Source organism: Danio rerio, chromosome 8 (assembly GCF_049306965.1).
Source record: "Danio rerio strain Tuebingen ecotype United States chromosome 8, GRCz12tu, whole genome shotgun sequence".
NCBI lineage: Eukaryota > Metazoa > Chordata > Actinopteri > Cypriniformes > Danionidae > Danio > Danio rerio.
Window position 1 is genome coordinate 5,124,073 of NC_133183.1, and position 27,841 is coordinate 5,151,913.

General features: G+C 39.0%; 2 protein-coding genes across 9 annotated transcripts in view; one reads left to right on the forward strand and one right to left on the reverse strand.

Moving 5' to 3' along the window:
- The window catches only part of gcn1 (GCN1 activator of EIF2AK4), a 779,792-nt gene that overhangs the window by 195,786 nt on the left and 556,165 nt on the right, over positions 1-27,841 (forward strand). The window lies entirely within an intron of this gene.
- The window catches only part of bicdl1 (BICD family like cargo adaptor 1), an 81,766-nt gene that overhangs the window by 23,048 nt on the left and 30,877 nt on the right, over positions 1-27,841 (reverse strand). For 7 of the 8 annotated variants that reach the window (XR_012384059.1, XR_012384058.1, XR_012384060.1 and 4 more), the window contains exons 3-4: positions 16,562-16,678; positions 5,755-5,901 (exon numbers count right to left, since the gene is read on the reverse strand). Coding sequence is in view for 2 of the 8 variants with exons in the window: in XM_073910045.1 (XP_073766146.1) it covers positions 5,755-5,901; positions 16,562-16,678 (264 nt within the window). In the remaining 6 variants the exon portion in view is untranslated. Of the gene's footprint in view, positions 1-5,754; positions 5,902-13,350; positions 13,359-16,561; positions 16,679-27,841 lie in introns of those variants that run through there. The other variant, XM_073910046.1, reaches the window with a different exon arrangement.

The window sequence follows — 27,841 nt, forward strand, 5'->3', positions numbered from 1 at the left end:
TAGGCTGGGCTGTAGCATATGCGTGCGCTTGACACAGAAGTATTACAGTTTTTCTTGTTTGCTTTGACCTGGTTAAATAAACTAGGTTCTACTTCATTTTCACTTTCACTATCCCAGCAGAGCAGAGGACCGGTCTTGCAAATGTGTAAACCCTTTCTCATTGGGTTGACACATTTTCCTCACCATTTTTCAAAACAGTTAACACAGATGTCATTCAAGCAGTCCAAACTCCATTGTTTTAGCTATGGTAACCAAACAGAATCCATCTATTCCTAACTATTAGACACTACCAAGATCAGTTTGAATTCACTGAAGCAGCAGTTTGACACTCCTTCTCACAAATCTTCAATTAGCAATCAGTCTGCAAACCTTATAAAAACGATGGAAGGTCTGTGTAGTTCTGTGCCAGCATGGATGGAGGAGGTCAATAGTGGCTATGTCCTATACTCCCAATAGATTTGACTGTACATTGTTTTAAATGTGTTTTCTTTAATATTTACAGTATTTTATTCCTTTTGTCTGTTTTTACAGTAATTCAGTTTTTAGCCACAGTTTGAAAATTGTCAGGAATTCAATATAAATTTAATTAAAGCATTTCTTATTCTGGATCCAATTCTTTGCAAAAAAGCTAATTTGACAGCCCAAATAGAAAGACAATAAATGGCATTGGCAATAGGCTACAATGACAAGCAATGGTGGTGCACTGACTTCTGAATTTTGTATTTTGTTGTCCATTGTGTAATGATTAATTGAAAGAGCTCATATACCTGTTTGCAAGTTGTGTTGTTTGAAGGTAAAACTAGCTTTTGTTGCATATGTTAAATGTTTTGACACGATATGTGCCTTTTGCAAGCAAAATGTGTCATTTTGACCATGAGTGCTGGTGTTTAGGCCTGTGTGTTAACTGTTTTGAAAAGGTGGAGTTTCAGTTGACAACTGCATCCAAGCAATCGAGAAAAACTGTAATCAGCCTTTAAGCCTGGTTTATACTTCTGCGTCAAGTGATCTGCGTGACCCACGTTCATTTATACATCTGTGCAATGTTTCAGTTGCTCTGCAATACACTTCCAAAACGCTAGTTGGCAGTAGGTGTTTATGTTTCTCTGTGTTAAGTTCCTTCACTGGTGTTTTGTTTTTTCTGAATGCTTCCTTAATGTACAAGTGGCTCAAATTAGCTTATTTTGAGGCAGGAACCGGCGGAAGTGCAACAACTTTAATCAAAAGGTAAACACAAAACAGCAGTCTTCATCTGGAGCTCCTTCACGGGACTCCACACTTGTAAACACTCGCTGCATCACGCTTGCGCGGCTCTCACCTCCGCCCATACTCGTCAGCGCTACCAAGCCCACCAATCACAAAGCTTGCACTACGCCTACGCGTTACATTTTTTGAGAGGTGCGCCTAAATCAGCCTTTAGTCGAGAGTGAAACTTTGCTTTGACACCCTTAAAATATGAATAATATCATTACATGTTTAAATCATTTACCCTTAGGCATAAAAACACTTTTTGCTAAATGATCTGTGTTTTTAAAGCCGTGTCTTTTTTTTTTGTCTTTGTCTTTTCTCCAAATCACAAACTTAAGGATTGAGATTTATAGATGCATTTATACGAACCCCTATAGATGAATCATAACATCACAATTTAGAAAAAAATCGAAAGTAAATGTTTATGAAATCAAACAAATTAGGTGAATCTTCAATTCACCTATAGCGCATATGCGCAGAGATAGAGCACCCGGAGGAAACCCACACCAACAGAGGGAGAACATGCAAACTCCAAAAAAAAATTGCCAACTGACTTAGCCGAGGCTCGAACCAGCAGCCATTTTAATGTGAGGCGATCATGCCACCTACTGCGCCACCGTGCTGCCATTTCTCGGATTGTTTTTAAAAATTAATTTAATTATATATTCAAATAAAATTTTTAAATAACATTTAAAAAATATATTTCTCAGATCATGTTTGTGAAAATTGATTTCATTATATATTTAAATACAATTTCAAATAAAATAATATTAAATAAAATTTAAAATAAAATTAAATATTTCTCAGATAGTTTGTGAAAATTGATTTAATGATATGTTTAAATACAATTTTAAATAAAATATAAAATAAAATAATATCAAATAAAATTACAAATAAAACAATGTTATTATTATAGTTTATTAATATAACTTCCACCAAAAAATTGCTCTCCCAAATATACAAAATGCTAAGAAAATCAGACAACGCATAAGTTCTACCAAATAATATTATATTATTAAAATATCAAATAAAATAAAACATTTCTCAGGTAATTTTTAAATAAGTGGATTTAATGATATATTCAAATAAAATAATATCAAATGAAATATCAAACATATATATGTATATATATATATATATATATATATATATATATATATATATATATATATATATATATATAAAATATATATATCATATATATATATAAAATATTTCTTAGATTATGTTTTAAGAATTAATCTAATTATATATATTCAAAGAACATTTCAAAATGTATCTTAACATCATCATGGTTTGTTAATATGCTTTTTTGCGAGTTTTCAAAGATTTTCTTTTAATCTGAAAGTGAAATGTTTTTAAGTTCGGCTCAGTCAGAACAAACGGCTGAATTTGGGTTTGTTATATTTCACTTAAGAATGGAAAAACCTTCCACAAAGCCTGTGGAAAAAATACAAGATTTTTAATACATACAACAAGTTTTATGACTTTGAATCAGGGGTGGGCAAACTCGGTCCTGGAGGGCGTGTTCAGGTGTGTTTGATTAGAGTTGGAGCTAAACGGTGCAGGACACCGGCCCTCCAGGACCGAGCTTGCCCACCTCTGCTTTAAATAAATAAATAATGTATATTGTAATAAATGTGAATGTAGTTTTTCAACAGATAAAGGATTGAAAGACTATTACTAACATTTTTTTTACATCATTAGAATTTTTAATAATCATAAAACAACTTTTGTTTTTATTAATTTATTCTCATTTTTCCCCCCCAAAAAGGAAAAAGTCTAAAAATAGAGAAATAATCGGATATGTTTAGTTGAAAAACAAAAGTTAAAAGTTCAATATTTTTATAAATGGATTTGCAGGAAAATACAGTAGTTTTTGAGAAGGAAAAATGTATTAAAAATGTATTTTCATTAGTGCAGGGCAAAGATTAATCACAATTAAAACAAAAGTTAGTGTTGACAATATATGTGTATGTATTATAAGTTTATTGTGTATATGCAATACACACACATAAAAACAACACTATACAAAACGTTTGCGATTAATTTTTGCCCAGCACTAATTTTAATTTTATTTAGAAAATATTATTTATTTCTGTTTTTTTTTTTTTTTTGCGAATAGTTTGTTTTAAGTTTAATAATTGTTTAAACAAATCTTATGTTATGGGATTTAAGGCCATGTACACGTTTTACTTTGTTAATCCAGTCATATGACATCTTTCTTTTCTTTTTTCTTTCTTTTTTTGTCTAGATTTGCAGAAAACAAGGTACATTTCCAGACGCAAAATTATATTTATCTCGATTTTGGAGAGAATAGAAAATTGTAATCCTCATGCCAGAGTTATGAGGACATGCATGGTGCTGTCATAATTCAATATGCCTAAATATCATGCTTAACAAAGTCTCATTCAAAATTTGCAGCATGGGTTTTTACAGTATAAAATACAATGCACCCATGGAGAGTCCTCATAAACCACCAAAACCCTTGCGTGTGTCTACTGGTGTATAAGGTTTACAAGTACAGAAATGTGTATAATAACATGACTATGACCTAGGTATTACAACATTAAGGTGGTTTATAGTGTTAAATACAATGTACCTATGTGGAGTCCTCATAAACCACCAAAACCTGTGCATGTGTATACTGGTTTTAGAGGTTTACAAGTACAGAAATGTGTAGAATAACATGACTATGACTTAGGTATTACAACATGGTGGTTTATGAGGACATGCATGGTGTACTCATAATTTATAATGCCTAAATATCATACTTAACAGGGTCTCAGTAAAAAAATGCAGTATGGGTTTTACAGTGTTAAATACAATGCACCTAAGTGGAGTCCTTATAAACCACCAAAACCCTTGCGTGTGTCTACTGGTGTATAAGGTTTACAAGTACAGAAATGTGTATAATAACATGACTATGACCTAGGTATTACAACATTAAGGTGCTTTATGAGGACATGTGTGGTGTCCTCATAATTTAAAATGCTTAAATATCATACTTTACAGGGTCTCTGTAAAAATTTGCAGCATGGGTTTTACAGTATAAAATACAATGCACCTATGGAGAGTCCTCATAAACCACCAACACCTGTGTGTATACTGGTTTTAGAAGTTTACAAGTTCAGTAATGTGTATAATGACAGGAGTATGACCTAGGTATTACAACGTGGTGGTTTATAAGGACATGCATGGTGTCCTCATAATTCAAAATGCTTAAATATCATACTTAACAGGGTCTCATTCATAATTTGCAGTATGGGTTTTTACAGTGTAAAATACAATGCACCTATGGAGAGTCCTCATAAACCACCAAAACCCTTGCGTGTGTCTACTGGTGTATAAGGTTTACAAGTACAGAAATGTGTATAATAACATGACTATGACCTAGGTATTACAACATTAAGGTGGTTTATTAGGACATGCATGGTGTACTCATGATTCAAAATGCCTAAATATCATACTTAACAGGGTCTCAGTAAAAAATTGCAGTACGGGTTTTACAGTGTTAAATACAATGTACCTATGTGGAGTTCTCATAAACCACCAAAACCTGTGCATGTGTATACTGGTTTTAGAGGTTTACAAGTACAGAAATGTGTAGAATAACATGACTATGACCTAGGTATTACAACATGGTGGTTTATGAGGACATGCATGGTGTACTCATAATTTAAAATGCTTAAATATCATACTTAACAGGGTCTCAGTAAAAAATGCAGTATGGGTTTTACACTGTTAAATACAATGCACCTAAGTGGAGTCCTTATAAACCACCAAAACCTGTGCATGTGTCTACTGGTTAATAAGGTTTATAAGTACAGAAATGTGTATAATAACATGACTATGACCAAGGTATTACAACATTAAGGTGCTTCATGAGGACATGCGTGGTGTCCTCATAATTCAAAATGCTTAAAAATCATACTTTACAGGGTTTCTGTAAAAATTTGCAGCATGGGTTTTACAGTATAAAATACAATGCACCTATGGAGAGTCCTCATAAACCACCAACACCTGTGTGTATACTGGTTTTAGAAGTTTACAAGTTCAGTAATGTGTATAATGACAGGAGTATGACCTAGGTATTACAACGTGGTGGTTTATAAGGACATGCATGGTGTCCTCATAATTCTAAATGCTTAAATATCATACTTAACAGGGTCTCATTCATAATTTGCAGTATGGGTTTTTACAGTGTAAAATACAATGCACCTATGGAGAGTCCTCATAAACCACCAAAACCTGTGTGTGTGTCTACTGGTTTTAGCGGTTTACAAGTACAAAAATGTGTATAATAACATGACCATGACCTAGGTATTACAACATTAAGGTGCTTTATAAGGACATGCATGGTGTCCTCATAATTCAAAATGCTTATATATCTTATTTAACAGGGTCTCAGGTAAAATTTTCAAAATAGGTTTTTACAGTATTAAATAACATGCATCTATGGTAAGTCCTCATGAACCACTAAAACCCACATGTGTGTGTGTGTCTGACCTGCAGGTCTTTATGGTGGCAGTGTTTCTCCAGCTCCAGCGTCCTCTCTCTCAGCTCCTCCACGGTGTTCTGCAGCTGCTGGTTTTCCTCCAGAACAGCACAGACCCTCCGCTCCAGATCCTGCTTGCGCTCCGACAGCATCCGGATCTGCACACACACACGGTACACACCGATCACACACCCGCAGACTCTCTGTATCTTCACATGAGCAATAATGACCGCCTCAGTCAGCGCGTTAGATGTGGTTTGGTGGATTAAACGGGTTAAATGTGTGGTGTTTGTGAAGGAATGCTGTGTTGCCAGGCTTCAGGAGGGAGTCAACAACACCTCCAGAGTCAGGAATGTGTGCTTGATAACGGAATAAATCCTCCTTAAACTGACTCCTGAAAACTGCTGAAGCACTCAGAGGCTCTTTAAAGGGTGCATTCTCACTGTGATGTACTAAAACTTGCAATGTGTTGTTTTCAATTTAGTTCAAGTGTATTTGTATAGCACTTATCACAATAGTTAGTGTTTAAAAGCAGCTTGACAAAAAGGTGCACATTATTCCATTGCAATTAAAATCAGAAAAGTTAATTTATTAGTTACCATAACACTTTATTAGTTCCTAATTACTTTAATTAACTAGTAACTAATAGCTTTTAACTGTTATTTATAGTAGTAGTTATATATAGGCATAGTTAATCTGCAGTTCTATAGTATATAGGTGATGTCTATGCCTACAAGTTGGTATTTTTTACTGCAAAGTGTTGCCAGTTCATACTAATCTGTGAAAACACAAAATGCTGTGATTTAATGGTTATTACCATTGACCATTGTTATCACCTTTTGAAACTGAAAAAGAAATGTAGTGTAGAAAATGATTTCACTCAGAAGTTATTAGGGAAATCAAAAGTTGTAAATTCCTTCAAAATTATGGCATTTTTAAGAAAAAAAACAGCTAACAATTTTGCTATATTAACACTTTTATAATATTTCATGTAATAATATACATTTTTGTACAAACAATATTATGACAGGAGAGCAGCTAGAATCTTTTAAGGTCCATGCCAGGATGAACCATTGCTGTGTAATATAATACTTTTAAAAATACTTTTATTCTTATTTAGTGAGTATATATATATCACAGAATAGTTTTACTTTGTAAAATATCCCTTATTGTTTTATTTTGGTTTAATTTCTAAAGTGTTCTTCTAAAATTGCTAGTAATAGATTGAATGATGGCAAAATACAATACATTAAAGTTATTAAAGTTAAAGTTATGAAAGAACTTTTTACAAAAAAAGTTTATCTAATTTTGATTATTTTTACAAATAAAAATTGTGTTCATTTTATGATATTACTTTAATAACTATAATTTATGTTTTTATTTTTTAATGCTATATTAGCATTCATTAATTCAGTATTGCTTTGATTTGTAACCTTTCTGGCAATTTAAGAAAGAAAATGTAAATCAGCTATTTTTTAGTCACAAGAAATTTTTTTTTAGTACATTGCGTTTTTTTTTTTTTTTTTTTTGCATGACACATTGACACTAATCTAACTCCATAGTTTTCTGGTAAAACGTCATCTAAATGTTTATTATTACTTTGTATTTTTTGCGTAAATTATTATTGGCACTAAACTAGCTTCATATTTTTCAGGAAAAATGTGATATTAATTTTTTTAGTACATTGTGCTTTTTTAGTGAATTATTTTTGGCACTATTGTAGTTTCATACTTTACTAGTAAAATGTAATCTAAATGTTTTTTTAGTACATGTGTTTCTTTTCTACGTAAATAATTTATGGCACTGGTTTAGCTCTATACTTTTCAGGTAAAATGTGACCTGGATGTTATTTTAGTACATTGTAGTTTTAGGCACTAATCTAGCTCCATTCTTTTCTGGTAAAAAAAAAAATGATCTGAATTTTTTTTAGTAAATTGTGTTTTTTGAGTGAATTATTATTGGCACTAATCTAGCTCCATACTTTTCTGGTAAAATGTGATCTGGATTTTATTTTTCAGTACATTGTGTTTTTTGTGTGAATTATAATTGACACCAATGTAGCTCCATACTTTTCAGATAAAATATGACCTGGATGTTTTTTAGCACATTGTGTTTTTCGCGTGAATTATTTTTGCCTCTGGTTTAGCTTCATACTTTTCTGGTAAAATGTGATCTGGAGTTTTTTTTTAGCACATTGTGTTTTATGCGTGAATTAATTTTGGCACTAATCTAGCTTCATACTTTTCTGGTAAAAAAAAAAAGATCTGAATTTTTTAGCAAATTGTGTTTTATGCGTGAATTATTTTTGCCACTAATCTAGCTTCATACTTTTCTGGTAAAATGTGATCTGGAGTTTTTTTTTAGCATATTGTGTTTTTTGTGTTAATTATTTCTGCCACTAATCTAGCTCCATACCTTTCTGGTAAAATGTGATCTGTAGGGTTTTGTTTAGCACATTGTGTTTTTGGCATGAATTATTTTTGGCACTAATCTAGCTCCATACTTTTCTGGTAAAATGTGATCTGGAGGTTTTTTTTAGCACACTGTGTTTTTTGCGCAAATTATTTTTGGCATTAATCTAGCTCCATACTTTTCTGGTAAAATGTGATCTGCATGTTTTTTTAGCACATTGTCTTTTTTTGTGTGTGAATTATTATTGACACTAATCTAGCTCCATACTTTTCAGGTCAAATGTGATCTGGACGTGTTGATGTTCACAAAAGACCGACTGACAGTGAGAATCAGTGCTGGTCTGTTTGTGAAGCGAATGAAAGCGTCTTGAGCAGGAGTTTTGCTGGTTTCTCCCTCATGTCTTGACCCAGATCTGCTAACCTACTTCACCGCACTGAGGGAATCTCCCAGATAACACTGCAGGCCAACAGGGTAAAGCAAATTAACTAATACTCATCACCATGCTTCAGTACAGTAAGACTAAATGTGCAACTCAATTAAATATGCAACTAAAACTGCACATGAGTCATTAAAGGCACAGCTCACCCACAGATGAAAATTCTGTCATCATTTACTCAATCTTTACTTGTCCAAAACATATTTGACTTTCTTTCTACTGTTGAACACAAAAGAAGATACTTAAAAAAGTTATAGTTGTATTGTAGTATTGTCTTTTCTGCTATGGAAGTCAATGGCTGCCAGCAACCATCGATCTTCAAAGTATCTTCTTTTGTGTTCAACAGAAGAAAGAGGATTAAAACCACATGAGGGGGAATAGACATTTTCATTTTTGAGTGAACTACCCCTTCCACTGTGTAAATGTGCATTTTGAAGTTTTCCATGTGAAATGAGTAACGGAAACGGCAAATCACAATTAGAAACCGCTTTATTTGCAAAACAAGAAGTTTTAGGTTTGCTTGAGGTAGTTTTGGACTTGTTTGAAAAGGTTTAATGTGAATAATGGGAGATGTAAAAACATTTCCAGAATAAACTCTGTAAAACTTTTTTTTTTTTCTCGAAAATGTCATGTAAAGTAGACCTGTTATGCAAAAATCACTTTTATAAGGAGTTTAAACACTTGTGTGTGTGAATATAACCAGCTTCTAATGGTAAACATGAATTAATTTGATGTTTTTATCATCACACTTGATATAAACAGTCTACAGAAACACTTTGATCGACATTCTCCCTGTGTACATGCCATCAGAGGGGGAAAGCCCCACCCACTAGTCACCTTCTCTCCCTCATTAGCATAGTTTTTGATTGTGACTCTTTGCTGACACATAGGCATCTGTAGCTCCGCCCTCTTTTAAAAAGAGCACAAGCTTATTTGAATTTAAAGCGACAGTCACCAAAACGCCACAATTAGGATTAAAGCCTAAAAGAGGCATTATTTGTGTGGTGTTTTGTGCTGAATCTTCACACACACACACACACACTAGAAACATCAGAGACTTATTTTAGATCTGGTAAAAAGGGGCGTAATAGGTCCCTTTTTAAAAAGAGCTAAAGCAGACAGTGATGGAAGTGTGTTTGTGTCCTGGTCGTTTCTCTCTCTCTCTCTCTCTCTCTCTCTCTCGCTCTCTCTCTTTGACTGCAGTTTCAGGAACACCCAGTCATTGCAGCACTGCCTCTTGAAATAGAGCAGTTTTCCTGCTGGAGTTCACACACTCCACATGGGGGATTCACTGCTCAAGAGCCTTTCCATCCGCACACTGCTCAGACTCTCTCATTCAGGTGTCTTTACACTGTTTGGATGGACAGAGCTCAGCTGATCCTGTCGATCAACTCAAGTTCGATTGACAGCTCGTCACTATTGACCACTAATCATGTGACTAAATAGCCTCTCAACCTTAACCTCCAGAGAAATTCACTGCACTTCTCCATGTTAATTGGACTGCATTATTATTATAGTGCAAGTGTTTTAGTATCAAGTAATTAGGATACTTTTCATTACTTTTGTCCAATTAGAATTTAATTTTTAATACTTTTTTATAACTTTTTTTTTTCATTTTTATTATTATATTTGTGAGTATGAACACAAGACAAAGTCTTTACTGTATACAGCACATGTCATACACAATAGTAATTCAAAGTGCTTTACATAAACAAGAAAATAAAAACAAATTATTCCTTCATTCTTTTTCCCTTTCGGCTTAGTCTCTTTATTAATCTGGGGTCGCCACAGCAGAATGAACCGCCAACTTATCCAGCATATGTTTTAAGCAGCGGATGCCCTTCCATCTGCAACCCATCACTGGGAAACACACATACACACTCATTCACACACATACACAAGAGACAATTCAGCCTACCCAATTCACAGCGCATGTCTTTGGACTTGTGGGGGAAACCGGAGCACCCGGTGGAAACTCATGCCAACACGGGGAAACCATGCAAACTCCACTCAGAATCGCCAATTGACCCAGCTGAGGCTCGAACCAGAGACCCTCTTGCAGTGAGGCAATCATGCTACCCACCGTGACGCCCCCACAAAAAATTAAAATGATTAAAAAAAAAACTGTGTCAAAACAGGTTTTAAATAAATCATAACAATGAAAAAACGCCACAAATAGTGTGATCGCTGTAAAAAATGTAGGGTTCCGCGCAATTTCTTCATGTTGTCCCAACACAAATCGCTAAAGTTAACTTGTTTTTGCACATTTATGTAGATTAAACATAAAACAATTAAGTTGTGCCAAAAAAAATCTCAAGAACTGTGTTGCTTCAGCTCATTTTAAATAAGTAGCTTAAACAACCATCAAAAATAACTTTATGAGTGCGTACAGGAGTATTACGTACATTATAAAATATCATTATTCTGGTTTAATTTCTACAATATTCCTTCTGAAATTGCTAGCAATACAACGAATAATGGCACAGTGCAATTTAGTTATTAAAGTAAAAGTTATAACAAAACTTTGTAAAATAATTGGACAAATATATAAATATAATTTTAGTGGTTAGCACTGTCGCCTCACAGCAAGAAGGTGGCTGGTTCGAGTCCCAGCTGGATCAGTAGGCATTTCTGTGTGGAGTTTCCATGTTCTGGCGGGGGTTTCCTCCGGGTGCTTTGGTTTCCCCCACAGTCCAAACACATGCGCAATAGGGGAATTGAATAAAGTAAATTAACCGTAGTTTTTTGTCAGGAGGTACAGTGAAAAGCAGCCCATACAGTAGAGCTGTGAACCTACACTAGTCTCACGGTTCGGTTCGGTTACGATTATCATGCCATCGATTCGGTTCAATTCGATATCTCGGTGCATCACGGTGCATTGACGATGCTTTTCATTAACAGTTTTATATTTTCTTCACAGCAGCAATTCTTCTATTAAATGTATGAATATATTTATATTTATATACTATTTGTAATACAATTTAGTCATTTAATACAAACAGTCAGATATATAAACTTTACCTTTAAACAACACGAGCATTTAGCAAATAATATAAACAAATATAAATATCCAGCTCGCTTTCTGATCCTTGTCTAGTTCTCTTACACCCCTTTGATTGGTCACACCCTCAACAAAAACGGTTGCGATTGGCTCTTGCACGCTGCGCTCTTTACAGATGAGTGACACTGATAAGCGGCAGGCGGCAGCGGCGATCACAGCTGATCCATGATATAAAACAGCCGAGAGGAGAAGAAAAGTCACGCCAGCAGGTTAAATGGGCCTAACTTTGTGTGTGTGTGTGTGTGTGTGTGTGTGTCTGTCTGTCTGTGTGTGTCTGTGTGTGTAAGTGTGTGTGTGTGAAAGAGAGAGAGAGAGAGGGAGAGAGAGAGAAATGGAGTACTTTCATTCTCTCAATCGCAGTAAAATAGGGGCTTTTGTTGTATATGTCAGTGAAAGACAGATCCAGCAAACACACACAGTGAAATTGTGCACAGTTTATGAGTTTTAAGTAGTTGGAGCGTTGTAAATACTCGCGCTCGCCTCCCTCGCAACAGAGCGCATATGAGGTAAATGACGTCAGTACATAATACCCTGTTATGATTATTACTGAACCGATACCGAATTGTCCGCGTCTGCATCGCGGTGCACAGAAGAAACAATTAATTTTGACACCCCTACCATACAGTCACATCTGCTTTACATTTTATGGGGGAGTGTAAATATTGCAGGTATGACCGAGTTAAATGTGTTCACATGAAGAAAACACAGACGAAAAATCACTTGATCACGTTAAAATGACAGTTAACATGCATGTATTTGACACATTTATTCACATGTTTGCATTACTGAGAGCAGGACAGAGACAGGCTGCACTGGTGAGCAGTATCTTCATAATACCATTTAATTAAAATAAATGATCAACAAATGAATCTGTCTCGACAGCCTTTATAACTGAAGGAATTATCTACACACAATCTGAAGTCCCAATTAGAAAAATACTACAAACTATAAAATACTATTTATGAAAATACCTAAATACAGGCAAATCCAAATGCCCAACACAAGCGAGCTGCGCTCCAGATCAGCTCGATGACGTTTAATGTCTCCGACACCACCTGTAGTCCCATTTAGCAGCCGTCTTTTTAAAGAAGCATGGCTGAATTAAAAATTCAAGAGTGTGCTGTAACTGATGTGTTTTATGTCGTAGAACAAAACGTGAAAATATCTTGAGTTTGTGTTAGCCATGATCCTTATTTAAGCGATTTTACTGAAACCCTATTCAAAAAACCTATTGACTTTGGGACGAGGGAACCGGAACTGCTAAAATGCTAACTGGCTTCCGGGTTTTTGCATACAAATTGACGTCATAGTTCCTCCACTCTATTGGGACACCCCTACCCTTTTCACGTGAACGCACAAAATGAGTGGTAGAGAGAAAGGCTGACGGGTCAAATTGGGATCGGGCCTAAACGAACAGCAAATGTTCATTTTAGTGGTGAACTATCCCTATAAGTCATTTTCTGAGAATTTCATAATTTTCCAAAGCTGTGATTTGATGGTGGTTCGCCATTGATGACGGCCTGTGAAACTCACACTGACACTGTTTCTCCTGCTCTGTCACAACACACACTCCAGAAGCCAATTCACACAGATGAGTTAATGAGAAAAGCAACACACCCTCGCTCAGACGGCACGAAAGCAGTCACGATATGATCCACAATGAGCATGCAGGAAGACAAGCGGTTCGAGAGCACTTACTTCAAGCCCTTGCTGTTAGTGACGGGACACAAACCATCATTTGCGGAAGGAAAACAGAGGAGAGGAGGTTTTGAAATATGGTGTCACACTGTAACCAATAGTTGATTTAATTAAAAATAAGTGAGTAAACATGTGTCTTTTAAAGCAATTAGTTGACTTTACTTAAAAAAGTGTGGCAACTCTGTTGCCTTACTATTTACTATTTATTTCATTAAGTAAATAAACTCCAGCTGGAGTCAAAAGTATTCGCCATACTGTGAATTATTTCAAATTTTTCCCAAATGATGTTTATCAGAGCAAGGAAATTTTCACAGTATTTCCTATAATGTTTTTTCTTCTGGGAAAAGTCTTATTTCGGATACAATAAAAGCAGTTTTTAATTTTTTTAAACCATTTTAAGCTTAATATTATTAGCCCCCTTAAGCAATATCTTTTGTCAACAGAACAAACCACTGGTATAAAATGACTTATATAATTACCCTTAGATAATTACCCTAACTTGCCTAATCAACTTAGTTCAGTCTTTGAATGTCACTTTAAGCTAAATAATAGCATCTTGAAAAATATCTAGTAAAATAATGTGCTGTCATCATGATAAAGATAAAAGAAATCATTTATTAGAAATCAGTTATTAACATCAGTGCCAATAGCCTATGGGTTAAGTGCGCTGACATATAGCACCATGGTGCTCACCGTGACCCAAGTTTGATTCCTGGCTCAAGGTCCTTTGCCGACCATTCCCCTTTTTCTGTTCCCAACTATTTCCTGTCATTTCTCTGCACTATTCTATCCATTAAAGGTTAAAAAAAAACCTTAAAAAATAATAATAATAATAAAAAGAAATGAGTTATTAACTATTATGATTAGAAATGTGTTGAAGAAAAATATGCTCTTCATTAAACAAAAATTAAGGAAAGATAAATATCCAGGGGGAATAAAAAAATTGACTTCAACTGTATGTGCATAGTTATAAAAAATTAAGTTGAATCAACTTGAAAGTTCCAAGTTACAATGGCTTTTTAAATTAAAGTCAACTTGTCTCACTGGGTTTACTCACTTTTTGGTAACACTTTATATTAACTAGACCAGCAGTTCTCAAACCTTTTTCATCAAGTACCACCTCAGAAAAGAATAGTCTCCACCATATTGAACAGTATTGAAATACAGTAGCGTAAACGCCTAATTAAGCAGCTACAGCACTGCACAGTTCAAAAACCAGGCAGATTAATTCCTATTATTACAAATATTTATTATTGTCAGCCACTTTAAACATTATATATAGTTTGAACATTAACACTGTACTGTGCTTATATGTAAAAAGCAAACAAACGAAATAAAATGTCAACGTTTTAATAAAAATGTGCTTTTAAAAGTTAAATTACAATGTTAGACTACTTTTGTTAAAAAGTAAAAAAACAAAAAAAAACTAAAACTCGTACTTCACTGTACTTCAATGTAAAGTATTAACATATAGTAGCCTATTCATCAAGACCTAGAAATGTTGTTTGGACCTCATAAATAGTCCTCATATTCACATATAAATCATTTGTAATACATTTTTCAATATATTTTGTGTGTAAATATATGACATATTCCTCTGCGTCCCTCTAGAAGGATGCCTGTACCACAGTTTGAGAACTACTGAACTAGACAATATGAATCATTTATTAGCAAATAGCATTAGCAAATAGTTCATTTATTATTTGTTAAGAATTACCTCTACATTAATACACGTTAGTTATATTGTTAATGCTTAAATAATAAATTAAATATTTGCTAATGCTTAATAAATGATCCACAGTGTGTACACTACCTGGCAAAGTCTTGTCTCCTATCCAAGTTTTAGGAACAACAAATAATAACTCGACTTCTAGTTGATCATTTGGTATCAGAAGTGGCCTCTAAATTACGCTTATTTTACCAAAATAAAACATGATCATGCCTTGATTTTTAATTATTTCATTAGGACAGTAAAGTCTGACTTTACTTAGACAAAGGCCTTGTCACTGAACATAAATAATGTCCAGTATAGAATATAAAGTCATGCTGCAGTGGAAACAGAATGAATATTGTGTCTGACTCCATCATGAGCTTGGAGGACTGCATCCATACATCTCTGCAATGACTCAAATCACTGATTAATAAAGTCATCTGGCGTGCCAAAGAAAGCGATCCTGCAGGACTCCCAGAGTTCATCAAGATTCTTTGGATTCATCTTCAATGCCTCCATCTTACCCCAGACATGCTCAATAATGTTCAAATCTGGTGACTGGGCTGGCCAATCCTGGAGCACCTTGACCTTCTTTGCTTTCAGAAGCTTTGATGTGGAGGCTGAAGTATGAGGAGCGCTATCCTGCTGGAGAATTTGCCCTCTCCTGTGGTTTGTAATGTAACGGGCAGCACAAATGTCTTGATACCTCAGGCTGTTGATGTTGCCATCCACTCTGCAGATCTCTCGCAAGCCCCCATACTGAATCTAACCCCAAACCATGATGAGATTCCAGCGACGCTCCAGGGACAGACAAGTCTTCACTGAGGCCATCTTCCAGCCTAAACCACGGCGAATGAAGCTCTGCACAAGACTTTTGGCCAGCGGAGAAATTAAAATGGCCGTGCCCAACTGAGTCTGGTTCTCTCAAGGTTTTTTTTCTTCTCCCATCAGGTGAAGTTTTTTTTCCCTCTCCGCTGTCGCCACTGCCTCGCATGGTTCAGGATCAGTTACGCATCGATGAATTTGTTCTTCAGTGTTTGAACTCTCAGTAATGATTAAATCACACTGAACTGAGCTAAACTGAACTGAACTGAACTTAAACACTAAAAACTGAACTACACTGTTCCAGTTACTATGACCATTTATGTGAAGCTGCTTTGACACAATCTACATTGTAAAAGCGCTATACAAATAAAGCTGAATTGAATTTGTACTTCACCTAACTTGCGGTTTGTCCATGCGGGTTCCAGTGGGCTTTCGGCAGTATTTGTGATGATTGGGTTGCAGCTCAACAGATGATTCATCACAAAAATCGACCTTCTGCCACTTTACAAATGATCAACTAGAAGCAAAGTTTTTATTTGTTGCTCTTAAACTGAGATTAACGACAAGACTTTTGTCAGGTCGTGTAGATATTATAAAGTGTTACCCACTTTTATGTAGTAAAGTAAATGATCACTTTTTACAGTGCGTGGCTTTGTAAATGCGGTAAAGCTTCACCTCAGCTTGCAGCGTCTCCAGGCGCGTCATGTGCTGGTTGCTGGAGATGCTTTTCTCTTTGAAGTCGTCCCGTAATGAATGAACCTGAGTTGACAGCTGTTTCTCCACCTCGGCGGCCTGTGGACACAAACACACACTTATTGTTTATAGACGTCTACTATACATGGGCTTCTACTATTTAAGCAAGTATGCAGCATATTGCGAATAGTTTTTGTCATTTTAGACTTTTGTTTTGTTTCTGGACCAAAAATTAATAAATCAAGAAGCATTTTCTAGACAAGCACACAATATTGTCTCGTTTTAAGAAATAATATGGTCAAATTAAGTGAGTTTTTCCAGGAGGCAAAAAAAAAAAAAAAACCTGTTGCTTCTCCAGTAATCTATCAGTGTGAGTCATATCACAGAGAGAAACCACACACACACTGACACACACACACACACTGATAAGCGCTGGCATTCTGTGGAAGTTTCCAGCAGATCCAGTGTTTTCCAGCTCATTGGCTGCTGTGATCAGACCACTGAGAGAAACACTCATTACCATCAGCAGGAACTGACTCGCATCATCTGTGACTGTTATTATAGCAACCCTCCAGCCCTGCGACTGTTCACCGTGACCAACAACAACAACAACAACAATCACACTCGTCCAGATATCATATCATTTCTCATAACTTGAAGATTGTTTAAAACTTTGAGCCAAACAATCATCAGCAAAAATTTACTGCAAAGTGGACACATGAAATCAAGGAGAAAGGAGATCTATTATCAACCATTCTGTCTGTCTGTCTGTCTGTCTGTCTGTCTGTCTGTCTGTCTGACTGACTGTGTGTCTGTCTGACTGACTGTCTGTTTGTCTGTCTGTCTGACTGACAGTCTGTCTGTCTGTCTGTCTGTCTGTCTGACTGTCTATCTGTCTGTCTGTCTGTCTGTCTGTCTGTCTGTCTGTCTGACTGTCTGTCTGTCTGTCTGACTGACAGTCTGTCTGACTGTCTGTCTGTCTGACTGACAGTCTGTCTGTCTGTCTGTCTTTCTGACTGTCTGTCTGTCTGTCTGTCTGTCTGACTGTCTAACTGTCTGTCTGTCTGTCTGTCTTTCTGACTGTCTGTCTGTCTGTCTGTCTGTCTGACTGTCTGTCTGTCTGTCTGTCTGTCCGTCTGTCTTTCTGACTGACTGTCTGACTGACTGTCTGTCTGTCTCTCTGTCTGTCTGTCTGACTGTCTGTCTGTCTGTCTGTCTGTCTGTCTGTCTGTCTGTCTGTCTGTCTGTCTGACTGACTGACTGTCAGTCTGACTGACTGACTGACTGTCTGTCTGACTGACAGTCTGTCTGTCTGTCTGTCTGTCTGTCTGACTGTCTGTCTGACTGTCTGACTGACTGACTGTCTGTCTGACTGACAGTCTGTCTGTCTGTCTGTCTGACTGTCTGTCTGTCTGACTGACAGTCCGTCTGTCTGTCTGTCTGTCTGACTGACTGTCTGTCTGTCTGACAGTCTGTCTGTCTGTCTGTCTGTCTGTCTGACTGACAGTCTGTCTGTCTGACTGTCTGTCTGTCTGTCTGTCTGTCTGTCTGACTGTCTGTCTGTCTGTCTTTCTGACTGTCTGTCTTTCTGTCTGACTGACTGTCTGTCTGTCTCTCTGTCTGTCTGTCTGTCTGTCTGTCTGTCTGACTGTCTGTCTGTCTGTCTGTCTGACAGTCTGTCTGTCTGTCTGTCTGTCTGTCTGACTGACTGTCTGTCTGTCTGACTGACAGTCTGTCTGTCTGTCTGTCTGTCTGTCTGACTGTCTGTCTGTCTGTCTGTCTGACTGTCTGTCTGACAGTCTGTCTGTCTGTCTGTCTGACTGTCTGTCTGTCTGTCTGTCTGTCTGTCTGTCTGACTGTCTGTCTGTCTTTCTGACTGTCTGTCTTTCTGTCTGACTGACTGTCTGTCTGTCTCTCTGTCTGTCTGACTGTCTGTCTGTCTGTGTGTCTGTCTGTCTGTCTGACTGACTGTCTATCTGTCCATCCGTCCGTCCGTCTGTTTGTCTGTCCGTCCGGCTGTCCGTCCGTCTCTTGTTTTATCTGTGTAGCATTCCATTTGTCTGTCCATCTATCTGTCTATCGTTCCATCTCTATCTATCTATCTATCTATCTATCTATCTATCTATCTATCTATCTATCTATCTATCTATCTATCATCCATCCATCTATCCATTAATTGTATCATCCATCCATCCGTCCATATGTTGTTTTATTTATCTATCTGTCCATCTGTCTGTCTGTCTGATTTTCTATCTGTCTGTCTGCTTATCTTTCTTTCTGTCTGTCCGTCTAACTATCTATCGTTTTATCTATCTATCATTCTATCCGTCTGTCCATCTGTCTATCATTTTATTTATTTATCATTCTATCTATCTCTCTTTCTGTCCATCCATCCGTCTGTCTGTCTGTCTGTCTGACCATCCTTCTACCTATCATTTTTCTGTCTGTCTCTCTGTCTATCTTTCTATTGTTCTGTCTGTGTGTCTGCTCATATATCTATCTGTCTGTCCATCCATCTATCTACTGTTCTGTCTGTCTGTCTATCTGTCTATGTAATCTGCATATATTTCCATAGATCACATTTCTATACCTACAAATCTGAGAGACCTTTAATCAAACAGCTGTAGTGATTCTTTCTGCAACTCCTTCATGAATTACACCAATCAAAACTCCATTAGTGTGTGCGTGTGTGTGTGTGTGTGTGTGTGTGCTGTCTGTGCCGTGTGTGAATCAGACGCTGGTCAATGTGGGCTGAAGTGCAGCTCTACATGACCAAAGCACATGGCAAAGACTGGCCTCACATGCTCATCCCTTTATTGAGCCGCAAGCGTCACGTGTGTGTGTTTATGTGTGTGTGTGTGTGTGTGTGTGTGTGTGTGTGTGTGTGTGTGTGTGTGTGTGTGTGTGTGTGTGTGTGTGTGTGTGTGTGTGTGTGTGTGTGTGTGTGTGTGTGTGTGTTTATGTGTGTGTGTGTGTGTGTTATGTCAGATGGCAGATCAGGGACACCTGCATTTAACATGCCTATTCCTTCATCTCTGCCTCATCTGCATAACAAAGAGCGTTGCTAGGGGAACCACTTAGTACAGTGGTACAGTACAGAGATTCCAGAACCCCAAATTCACAATGAGATCAATCAGTCTTTGAGTTTAGCAGCTGTATTTAAAGGTATAGTTCACACAGAAATGAACTTTATTCACTCTCAAGTGCCTAAAACCCATTTTGAGTTACAATGTAAGTCAATGGTTACAGGTTGTCAGCATACTTTAAAATATCTTATTTTTTGTGTTCAGCAGAGGGTAGACACTCAAACAGGGTAAAAGGTTAGTAATTGATCACAGGATTTTCAATTTTGCGTGTACTGTCCCTTTAAGGGGTGATGGTCACACGTGGAATTGAACATAACACTCAGGGTTGCCATAGCGATATGTAAGGATGGTGATTGGCGGCGATGAGATATTCCTGAGTCACACTGTCAGAGGAGGAAAACCTGTCTGCTGTATGAAGAGACACTGAGACAAATGTCAGACTGCTGGACGATCACATAATCAAGCTATAAACCCGCTCCATGTGGTTTGACCAAATTTGATGGGAAGATTTAAAATGACTACAGAATTAATATAGTTTTGTATATACTCTAATGTTATCTAAGATGAGTATAGCTACTACTACTAATGCTGACCATAACATCGCTCATTCATTCATTTCAGCTCAGTCCCTTTATTAATCTGGGGTCGCCACAGCGGAATGAACCGCCAACTTATCCAGCATATGTTTTACACAGCGGATGCCCTTCCAGCTGCAACCCATCACTGGGAAACACTTCAACATATTAACAGGTCAATTTTTTTTTTACCTGTACCGCATGTCTTTGGACTGTGGGGAAAACCAGAGCACCTGGAGGAAATCCATGCGAACACGGGGAGAACATGCAAACTCCACAAAGAAATGCCAACTGACCCAGCCGAGGCTTGAACCAGCAACTTTCTTGCTGTGAGGCGAGAGTGCTACCCACTGCGCCACCGCGTCACCATTACAACACTCTTTTCAAATTATTATTAGCCATTTAGTAAGATAAATTCAACACAAATACATTTTTAAAGGTGCAGTATGCAAGTCTGACACCCAGTGGTTGAACTAGGTGTTGCATTCTTGGAGCAAAACAAACGAGATATATCCAGCTGCAGGCCCGCAAAACCACATACAATTTAGGCACACACAATCTAGGACACACAATCTAGGCACACCATATATGGTAACTTACTCTTCAGCATTATCGCCACCTATTGAATTTTACATATATGGTTTCCCATTTCAGTCATTTTTATTATTATTATATCGTAACGATCATTTTAACATCTCTGCAGTTTCTAAACTTAAATTATGTAAATAAAAATAATTGGTTAAAGACACTTAATGACTTTATTCATGTGCCCATATACACAATGAAAACATAATAGACCGTCTAATTGTTGGATTAAGTGTAATAAACTAATTCAAGCTCTTAATATTATTATACTTGGTTAAAATCACTTTGTTGTAAAATATAAAAAGCAAACAATAATATGTCACTTTAAAATAAATTAGCCTACTATAGTTAACCATTTAAACAATATATATATAAACTGATTATCTTAACTGATTATAATTATAAGTTTATATATAAACTACTATCTTTTACTAAACTGTCACTGTTAAAGCTGTTTAACATAGTATAGTATCTGCTATATTATTATTGTCAGATGATAATGACTGATCAGCTATAATGACTGATTAAAAACTGTTCAGTCTATTATATTGAATGGCGATCGGAAACAATGCTCCCCATTCGGCCGCCTCAATGGCAATATTCGTGAAAAAAAAGTTAAGTAAACACTATTGTTTATTGTGTAAAATATTTATTAATCATATATATATATATATATATATATATATATATATATATATATATATATATATATATATATATATATATATATATATATATATCAAAATATATCGATGACGATGTTCAATAGACGGTATAACTTTAACATCCGTCGTAACCATATATGGTTTGCCTAGATCGTGTGTCCTAGATTGTGTGTGCCTAAAACGTGTGTGGTTCTGCGGGCCTGCAGCTGGATATTATTGAAACAAACGCAAGCGCAGGTTGCCAGATTGAAGACCAAGTCGTTCGAGACTAAAGGCCGACTAAAGTATTTTCCATATTAAAAGAAGTTTTATAAAACTCGAATTGATATATTAGAAAAGAATTCTATTTCTCACAGGTGAACAACAGAAAACTGACAATGATCAGCTCACGTAGACCTCATGTGCTTTATTCAGTGCTAAATGCAAACAATGTGAGTTTAAATGCCGTTTTACATCACATTTATTGCCATACTACTGAAAGCAGCAGCAAATAATTCACGTCAGATCTTGAAAATAAATAAACTGTTTAAAAATTTTACTTTAGAAACGAGACTCAGTGCAAGCCAACACATATCTGTGATTCAGCATGCATATTTGCTAATGTTAAAGAGGTTTAATATGTATTAATTAGATTACAACCCATTACATTTCGTTTGGTGCAAACAGCCAACTTGCTTATCACTGCGTATCTCGACACGTAGTGTGTTGTTAGGACACGGAGTTACAATGTAACCTGCTCACCTGATGTTTACATTGGTAACATTTATATTATTTGCTTATTAACAACCACCTTATGTGAAACTCTGAATCTGCATCTCATTTCTGAGTCTGCTACTGTCCACCGGAGGTCGCATTTCAGTCACGGACGCATACTATTTTGACTGTAGTTGTTAAAAAAATACTCTGTTTTCCACTAAGGCAACACAGGGTGCTGAAATATAATTGGCTAAACCGGCATTGGGCGGGTTAAATCACCAAAACAAAGGCAGCCGTTGCAGCACGTAACTGGATATTTTCAAAGCAGAATGTCTGACTTCAACATTGTTTTTCAGATAAACAAGGATGTTCACTCAGCATGTTTCTTGGCATTTTTATGCTTTAGAAGTGTCAAAATCTTCCATACAGCACCTTTAAGCAGTTTCAAGCACTTTATCCAGAATTGAAGCACTGTTCAAGCTTTGAAAACATTCGATTAAATTCAAGCATTTTAAGGATTTATAGATGATATTTGACTAGATATTTTTCAAGATACTAGCATTCAGCTTAAAGTGACATTAAAAGGGTTAATCGCACAAGTTAGGGTGGTTTGTTTAGAGACAATTGAAGAAAAACATTTCTAATAATACTGACCTTAAAATGGTTTTTCATAAATTAAAAACGGCTTTTATTCTAGCTGAAATAAAAAAAATCTGACTTTTTTCCAGAAGAAAACAAAATTATAGGAAATACTGTGAAAAATTCCCTGCTCTGTTAAACATAATTTGGGAAATATTTGAAAAAGAAAAATCACTTGAGGGTGAATAATTATGACTGCAGTTGTAGGTCAATAAATAATTCTGCGATGTGCTGATCAAGCAATTGTTTCTTTGTCTTCAGTTGTAAAGCTTATTTATTCTGATATTGGGGTCTGTAACTCCTCAAACGGCATCACGGTTGCTCAGTGAGTAGCATGATCGCCTCACAGCAAGAAGGTCGCTGGTTTGAACCTCGGCTGGGTCAGTTGGCATTTCTGTGTGGAGTTTGCATGTTCTCCTCGTGTTCGCATGGGTTTCCTCCGGGTGCTCCGTTTCCTCAACAAGTCCAAAGACATGCGGTACAGGTTAACTGGGTAAGCTAAATTGTCCATAGTGAATGAGTGTGTATGGATGTCTCCCAGTGATGGGTTGGAACCCATGTTGAAGTTGGTGGTTCATTCCGCTGTGGCAATCCCAGATTAATAAAGGGACAAAGCCGAAAAGAAAATGAATGAATGAATGAATGAATGAACTCCTTAAACTCTCCACTGTCCTGTATCCTGCTCTCCCATTGGCTGTAGGTCATCACTAGCTATGTTTCCACTCACCTATTATTATGCACATTTTGGATATGAGCATAAAAAAACTGTTGATGGAAACGCCAAGATGCGCATCAGTTTTGAAAATGCGCAAAAAAAAACATGTGCATACCTGAGTACACTCTCAGAAATAAAGGTACGCAAGCTGTCACTGGGGTGGTACCTTTTCAAAAGGTACAAATTAGTAGCTAAAAGGTCCATATTTAAACCTTAAGGGTACATATTGGTACCTAAAAAGTACAAAAGTGTTCCTCTTTAATCTTTTAGGTACTGATATATACGTTTGAGGTACCAGTATGGTGAAAAGGTACCACCCCAGTGATAGCTTGCATATCTTTATTTCTGAGAGTGTAGGATCATTTTTTTATTCGATAAGAAAACACGCACATAAACCACGATGGAAACACTTATACTGATCAAATTCCAGCATGAGCATTAAAAAAGTCATGGGATTTTATTACAAGAGATCATGTGATGATAAAAATGTGTGTGAATGGACAAACCAGCAGGCTGAGCGCACTGTAAAACATCTGAAATGTTGTTTTGGCCATTTTAAAACACCTTAACCGGTTCAGTATTAGTGTTATTATATTACAGCTTTTTTTATTGTTTACACACAATTTTGAAAACTGAGTTATTTAATTTTTTTTTTCAAAATATAACGTTCGAGGTTACAGAAGTAACCCTTCGTTCCCCGAGGAGGGGAACGGAAGTGCCATGAATGGGAGGATTCGGATCAGAAGCCGCTTATCTGGAGAGTATTGAACGGGCCAATGAATGAAATTAATTGGCAGCGTAAGCTTGCGCAGGTGTGTGACATCTGCAATCATCTCAGCATATAAGCACACCTGAAGCCAGCAGACGCCATCCTTTTAAGCTGAAGAGACTTTCAAACAGCTAAGGGACAGTCATTATGGCGACGGAATATGGCACTTCCGTTCCCCTCCTCGGGGAACGAAGGGTTACTTCTGTAACCTCGAACGTTCCCCTTCGGTTGGGGAACTTCAGTGCCATGAATGGGAGAATATGGAAAGCGCCATAATGACTGCACCTTACCAACACCCCCGATGAGGAGATAGTCAAGCAAGCGTGACGCACCCACATCATGGGGGGCGCGGTCCTCCAACGTGTCCCTGGCCCTAATTTATCCTACTTCAACAGAAGTTTTACGGATTTAGATATATTTTTTGGGAAGTCGTGAGCATCTAGATAATTCTAGGAAATACGACAGTACGTTGGGAAGCGTGCAATCCCGATAGGGAGGACGCTGCGGAGGCCATCCGTTACCCAAGGGGGGGATAGATGGCAGAATTTACCTATGGACTAGCCCTAAAAAGGGGGAGTACGCATAGCAAGAGTGGTTAGCGGAGAGGGAAGACACGGGTCCGCCCAGGGGGGGGACTTAACCGTGGCGGAATAAGCATATGGGATCGCCTAGTGGGGATCACGCATAGCAGGCACCTATACCCAAAACGCGGGCTGACCAGCGGGCAGACCTACAACGTAGTGGGCCAGCAAGTGACTCCTCCGCTGAGTCAGTGCTGGGGGCCACGGAGGAATCTGCAGGGCTCACCTGACGGGGAACTTTACTGACAGATAAAAAAGGCGCACGTACCTCCGTGTTAGGGAGAATGGCGCAGCAAGCGTGTTTCAACACCCTACCGAGTTGTCTCCTCAATCACCAAAGGGTTACCTAATACCCTTGAGGAAACCGGCTCCACTCGCAGATTGTAAAACCTTGCAAATGTGTTGGGTGTCGCCCAGCCCGCAGCTCTACAGATGTCTGTTAGAGAGGCGCCGCGTGCATGCGCCCAAGAGGATGCAACGCTCCGAGTGGAGTGTGCACGTACTCCCGGGGGACACGGCTGACCTCGACTCGAATAAGCGAGTGAAATGGCATCCACAATCCAGTGGGATAATCTTTGTTTCGATACGGCACTTCCCTGCTGCCGACCGCCATAACAGACAAAGAGCTGCTCAGATGATCTAAAATTCTGAGTACGGTCCACATAAATGCGCAGAGCGCGAACTGGACAAAGTAAAGAAAGGGCTGGGTCTGCCTCCTCCGGGGGCAGCGCTTGCAGGTTCACTACCTGATCTCTAAAGGGGGTGGTAGGAACCTTGGGCACATAACCGGGGCGGGGTCTCAGGATAACGTGAGAGTAATCCGGCCCGAATTCCAGGCACGAGTCACTGACCGAAAATGCCTCCAGGTCCCCGACCCTCTTGATGGAGGCCAACGCAACCAGCAGAGCTGTCTTCAGGGACAGAAATCTTAGAGATACTGATTCGAGTGGCTCAAAGGGATCGGATCGCAGACTCGTGAGAACGAGGGCGAGATCCCAAGAGGGCATGAGAGGGGGGCGAGATGGATTAATTCGCCTAGCACCCCTAAGGAACTGGATGACCAGGTTATGCTTTCCCACGGTGCCGCCAGCTACCGCGCTATGATAAGCGGAGATGGCGGCCACGTAAACCTTGAGAGTGGAGGGCGACAGCCTGCTGTCCAACTTCTCTTGAAGGAAAGAGAGCACAACACTAATCTGGCAATTTCGGGGGTCTTCTCTGCGAGAGACGCACCATTCAGTGAATAGACTCCACTTCAGGGCGTAGGCGCGCCTCGTGGAGGGGGCTCTAGCCTGAGTGATGGTATAAACCACCACAGTCGGTAGGTTACCTAAGTCTTCCTCGCGTCTAGGGACCACACGTGGAGGTTCCAAAGATCGGGGCGAGGGTGCCAGATGGTGCCCTGTCCCTGAGAGAGTAGGTCCTCTCTCAAAGGGATCCGCCAGGGGAGGGCCGTCGCGAGGAGTGAGAGCTCTGATATCCAGGTCCGGTTGGGCCAAAGGGGCGCAACTAGCAGAACCTGTTCCTCGTCCTCCCTGACCTTGCACAGAAACTGCGCGAGCAGGCTCACTGGGGGAAACGCATACTTGCGCATGCCCCGAGGCCAGCTGTGGGCCAGTGCATCCATGCCGAGAGAGCCCTCGGTCAGGGAAAAAAACAACTGGCAGTGAGCGTTCTCGGGGGAAGCAAACAGATCGATCTGGGCCTCCCCGAATCGCGCCCATATCAGCTGAACAGACTCGGGGTGGAGTCTCCATTCTCCAGGGCGTAACAGCTGTCGTGAGAGCGCATCGGCTGCACGATTGAGCGTGCCTGGGACGTGAATGGCGCGCAGCGATTTCAGCCGCGGGTGACTCCAGAGGAGCAGACGGCGGGCGAGCTGAGACATGCGGCGAGAGCGCATACCCCCCATGCGGTTGATATACGCCGCCGCCGCCGTACTGTCCGTCCTGACCAGCACGTGTTGCCGCTCCAGCACCGGTAAAAAGCGGTGGAGAGCGAGGAACACTGCCAACAGCTCTAGGCGATTGATATGCCAATGCAGCTGGGCACCCTTCCAGAGGCCCGCAGCCGCATGCCCGCGACACACGGCCCCCCAACCCGTGTTGGAAGCGTCTGTTGAAACAACAACATGGCTGGACGCCTGTCCTAGAGGCACACCGGCCTGTAGGAACGAGGGGTCGTTCCAAGGGCTGAGGGCGCGGCGACACAGCGCAGTAACCGAGACCCGGTGTGTGCCCGCGTGCCATGCGCGTCTGGGGACCCGATCGTGAAGCCAGTGCTGAAGTGGTCTCATATGGAGCAACCCGAGCGGCGTGACGGCGGCTGCGGATGCCATATGCCCCAGGAGCCTCTGAAAGAACTTCAGTGGGACCACTAGTTTGCTGTCGAGCTCCCTCAGACAGTTCAGCAACAGGCGAGCGCGTTCCTCGGAGAGGTGCGCTACCATGGTGATCGAGTCCAGCTCCATCCCGAGAAAAGAAATCCTCTGCACGGGGGCGAGTTTGCTCTTTTCTCGGTTGACCTGAAGCCCCAGTAGGCGGAGATGCCGAAGCACCTCGTCCCTGTGCATAATCAATTGCTCCCGCGAGTGGGCTAAAATCAGCCAGTCGTCGAGATAATTGAGCATGCGAATGCCCGCGAGCCGAAGGGGCGCTAGGGCACCCTCCGCGAGTTTGGTGAAGACCCGCGGAGACAGAGAGAGCCCGAAGGGGAGGACCTTGTACTGCCACGCTCGACCCTCGAACGCAAACCGCAGAAATTGGCGGTGGCGTGGAAGAATGGAGACATGGAAATACGCGTCCTTCAGGTCTATGGCTGCAAACCAATCCCGAGGACGAACGCATTGGAGAATGCGCCTCTGCGTGAGCATTCTGAACGGCAGCTTGTGCAGACAGCGGTTCAAAACGCGCAGATCTAGGATTGGCCGTGACCCACCGCTCTTTTTGGGT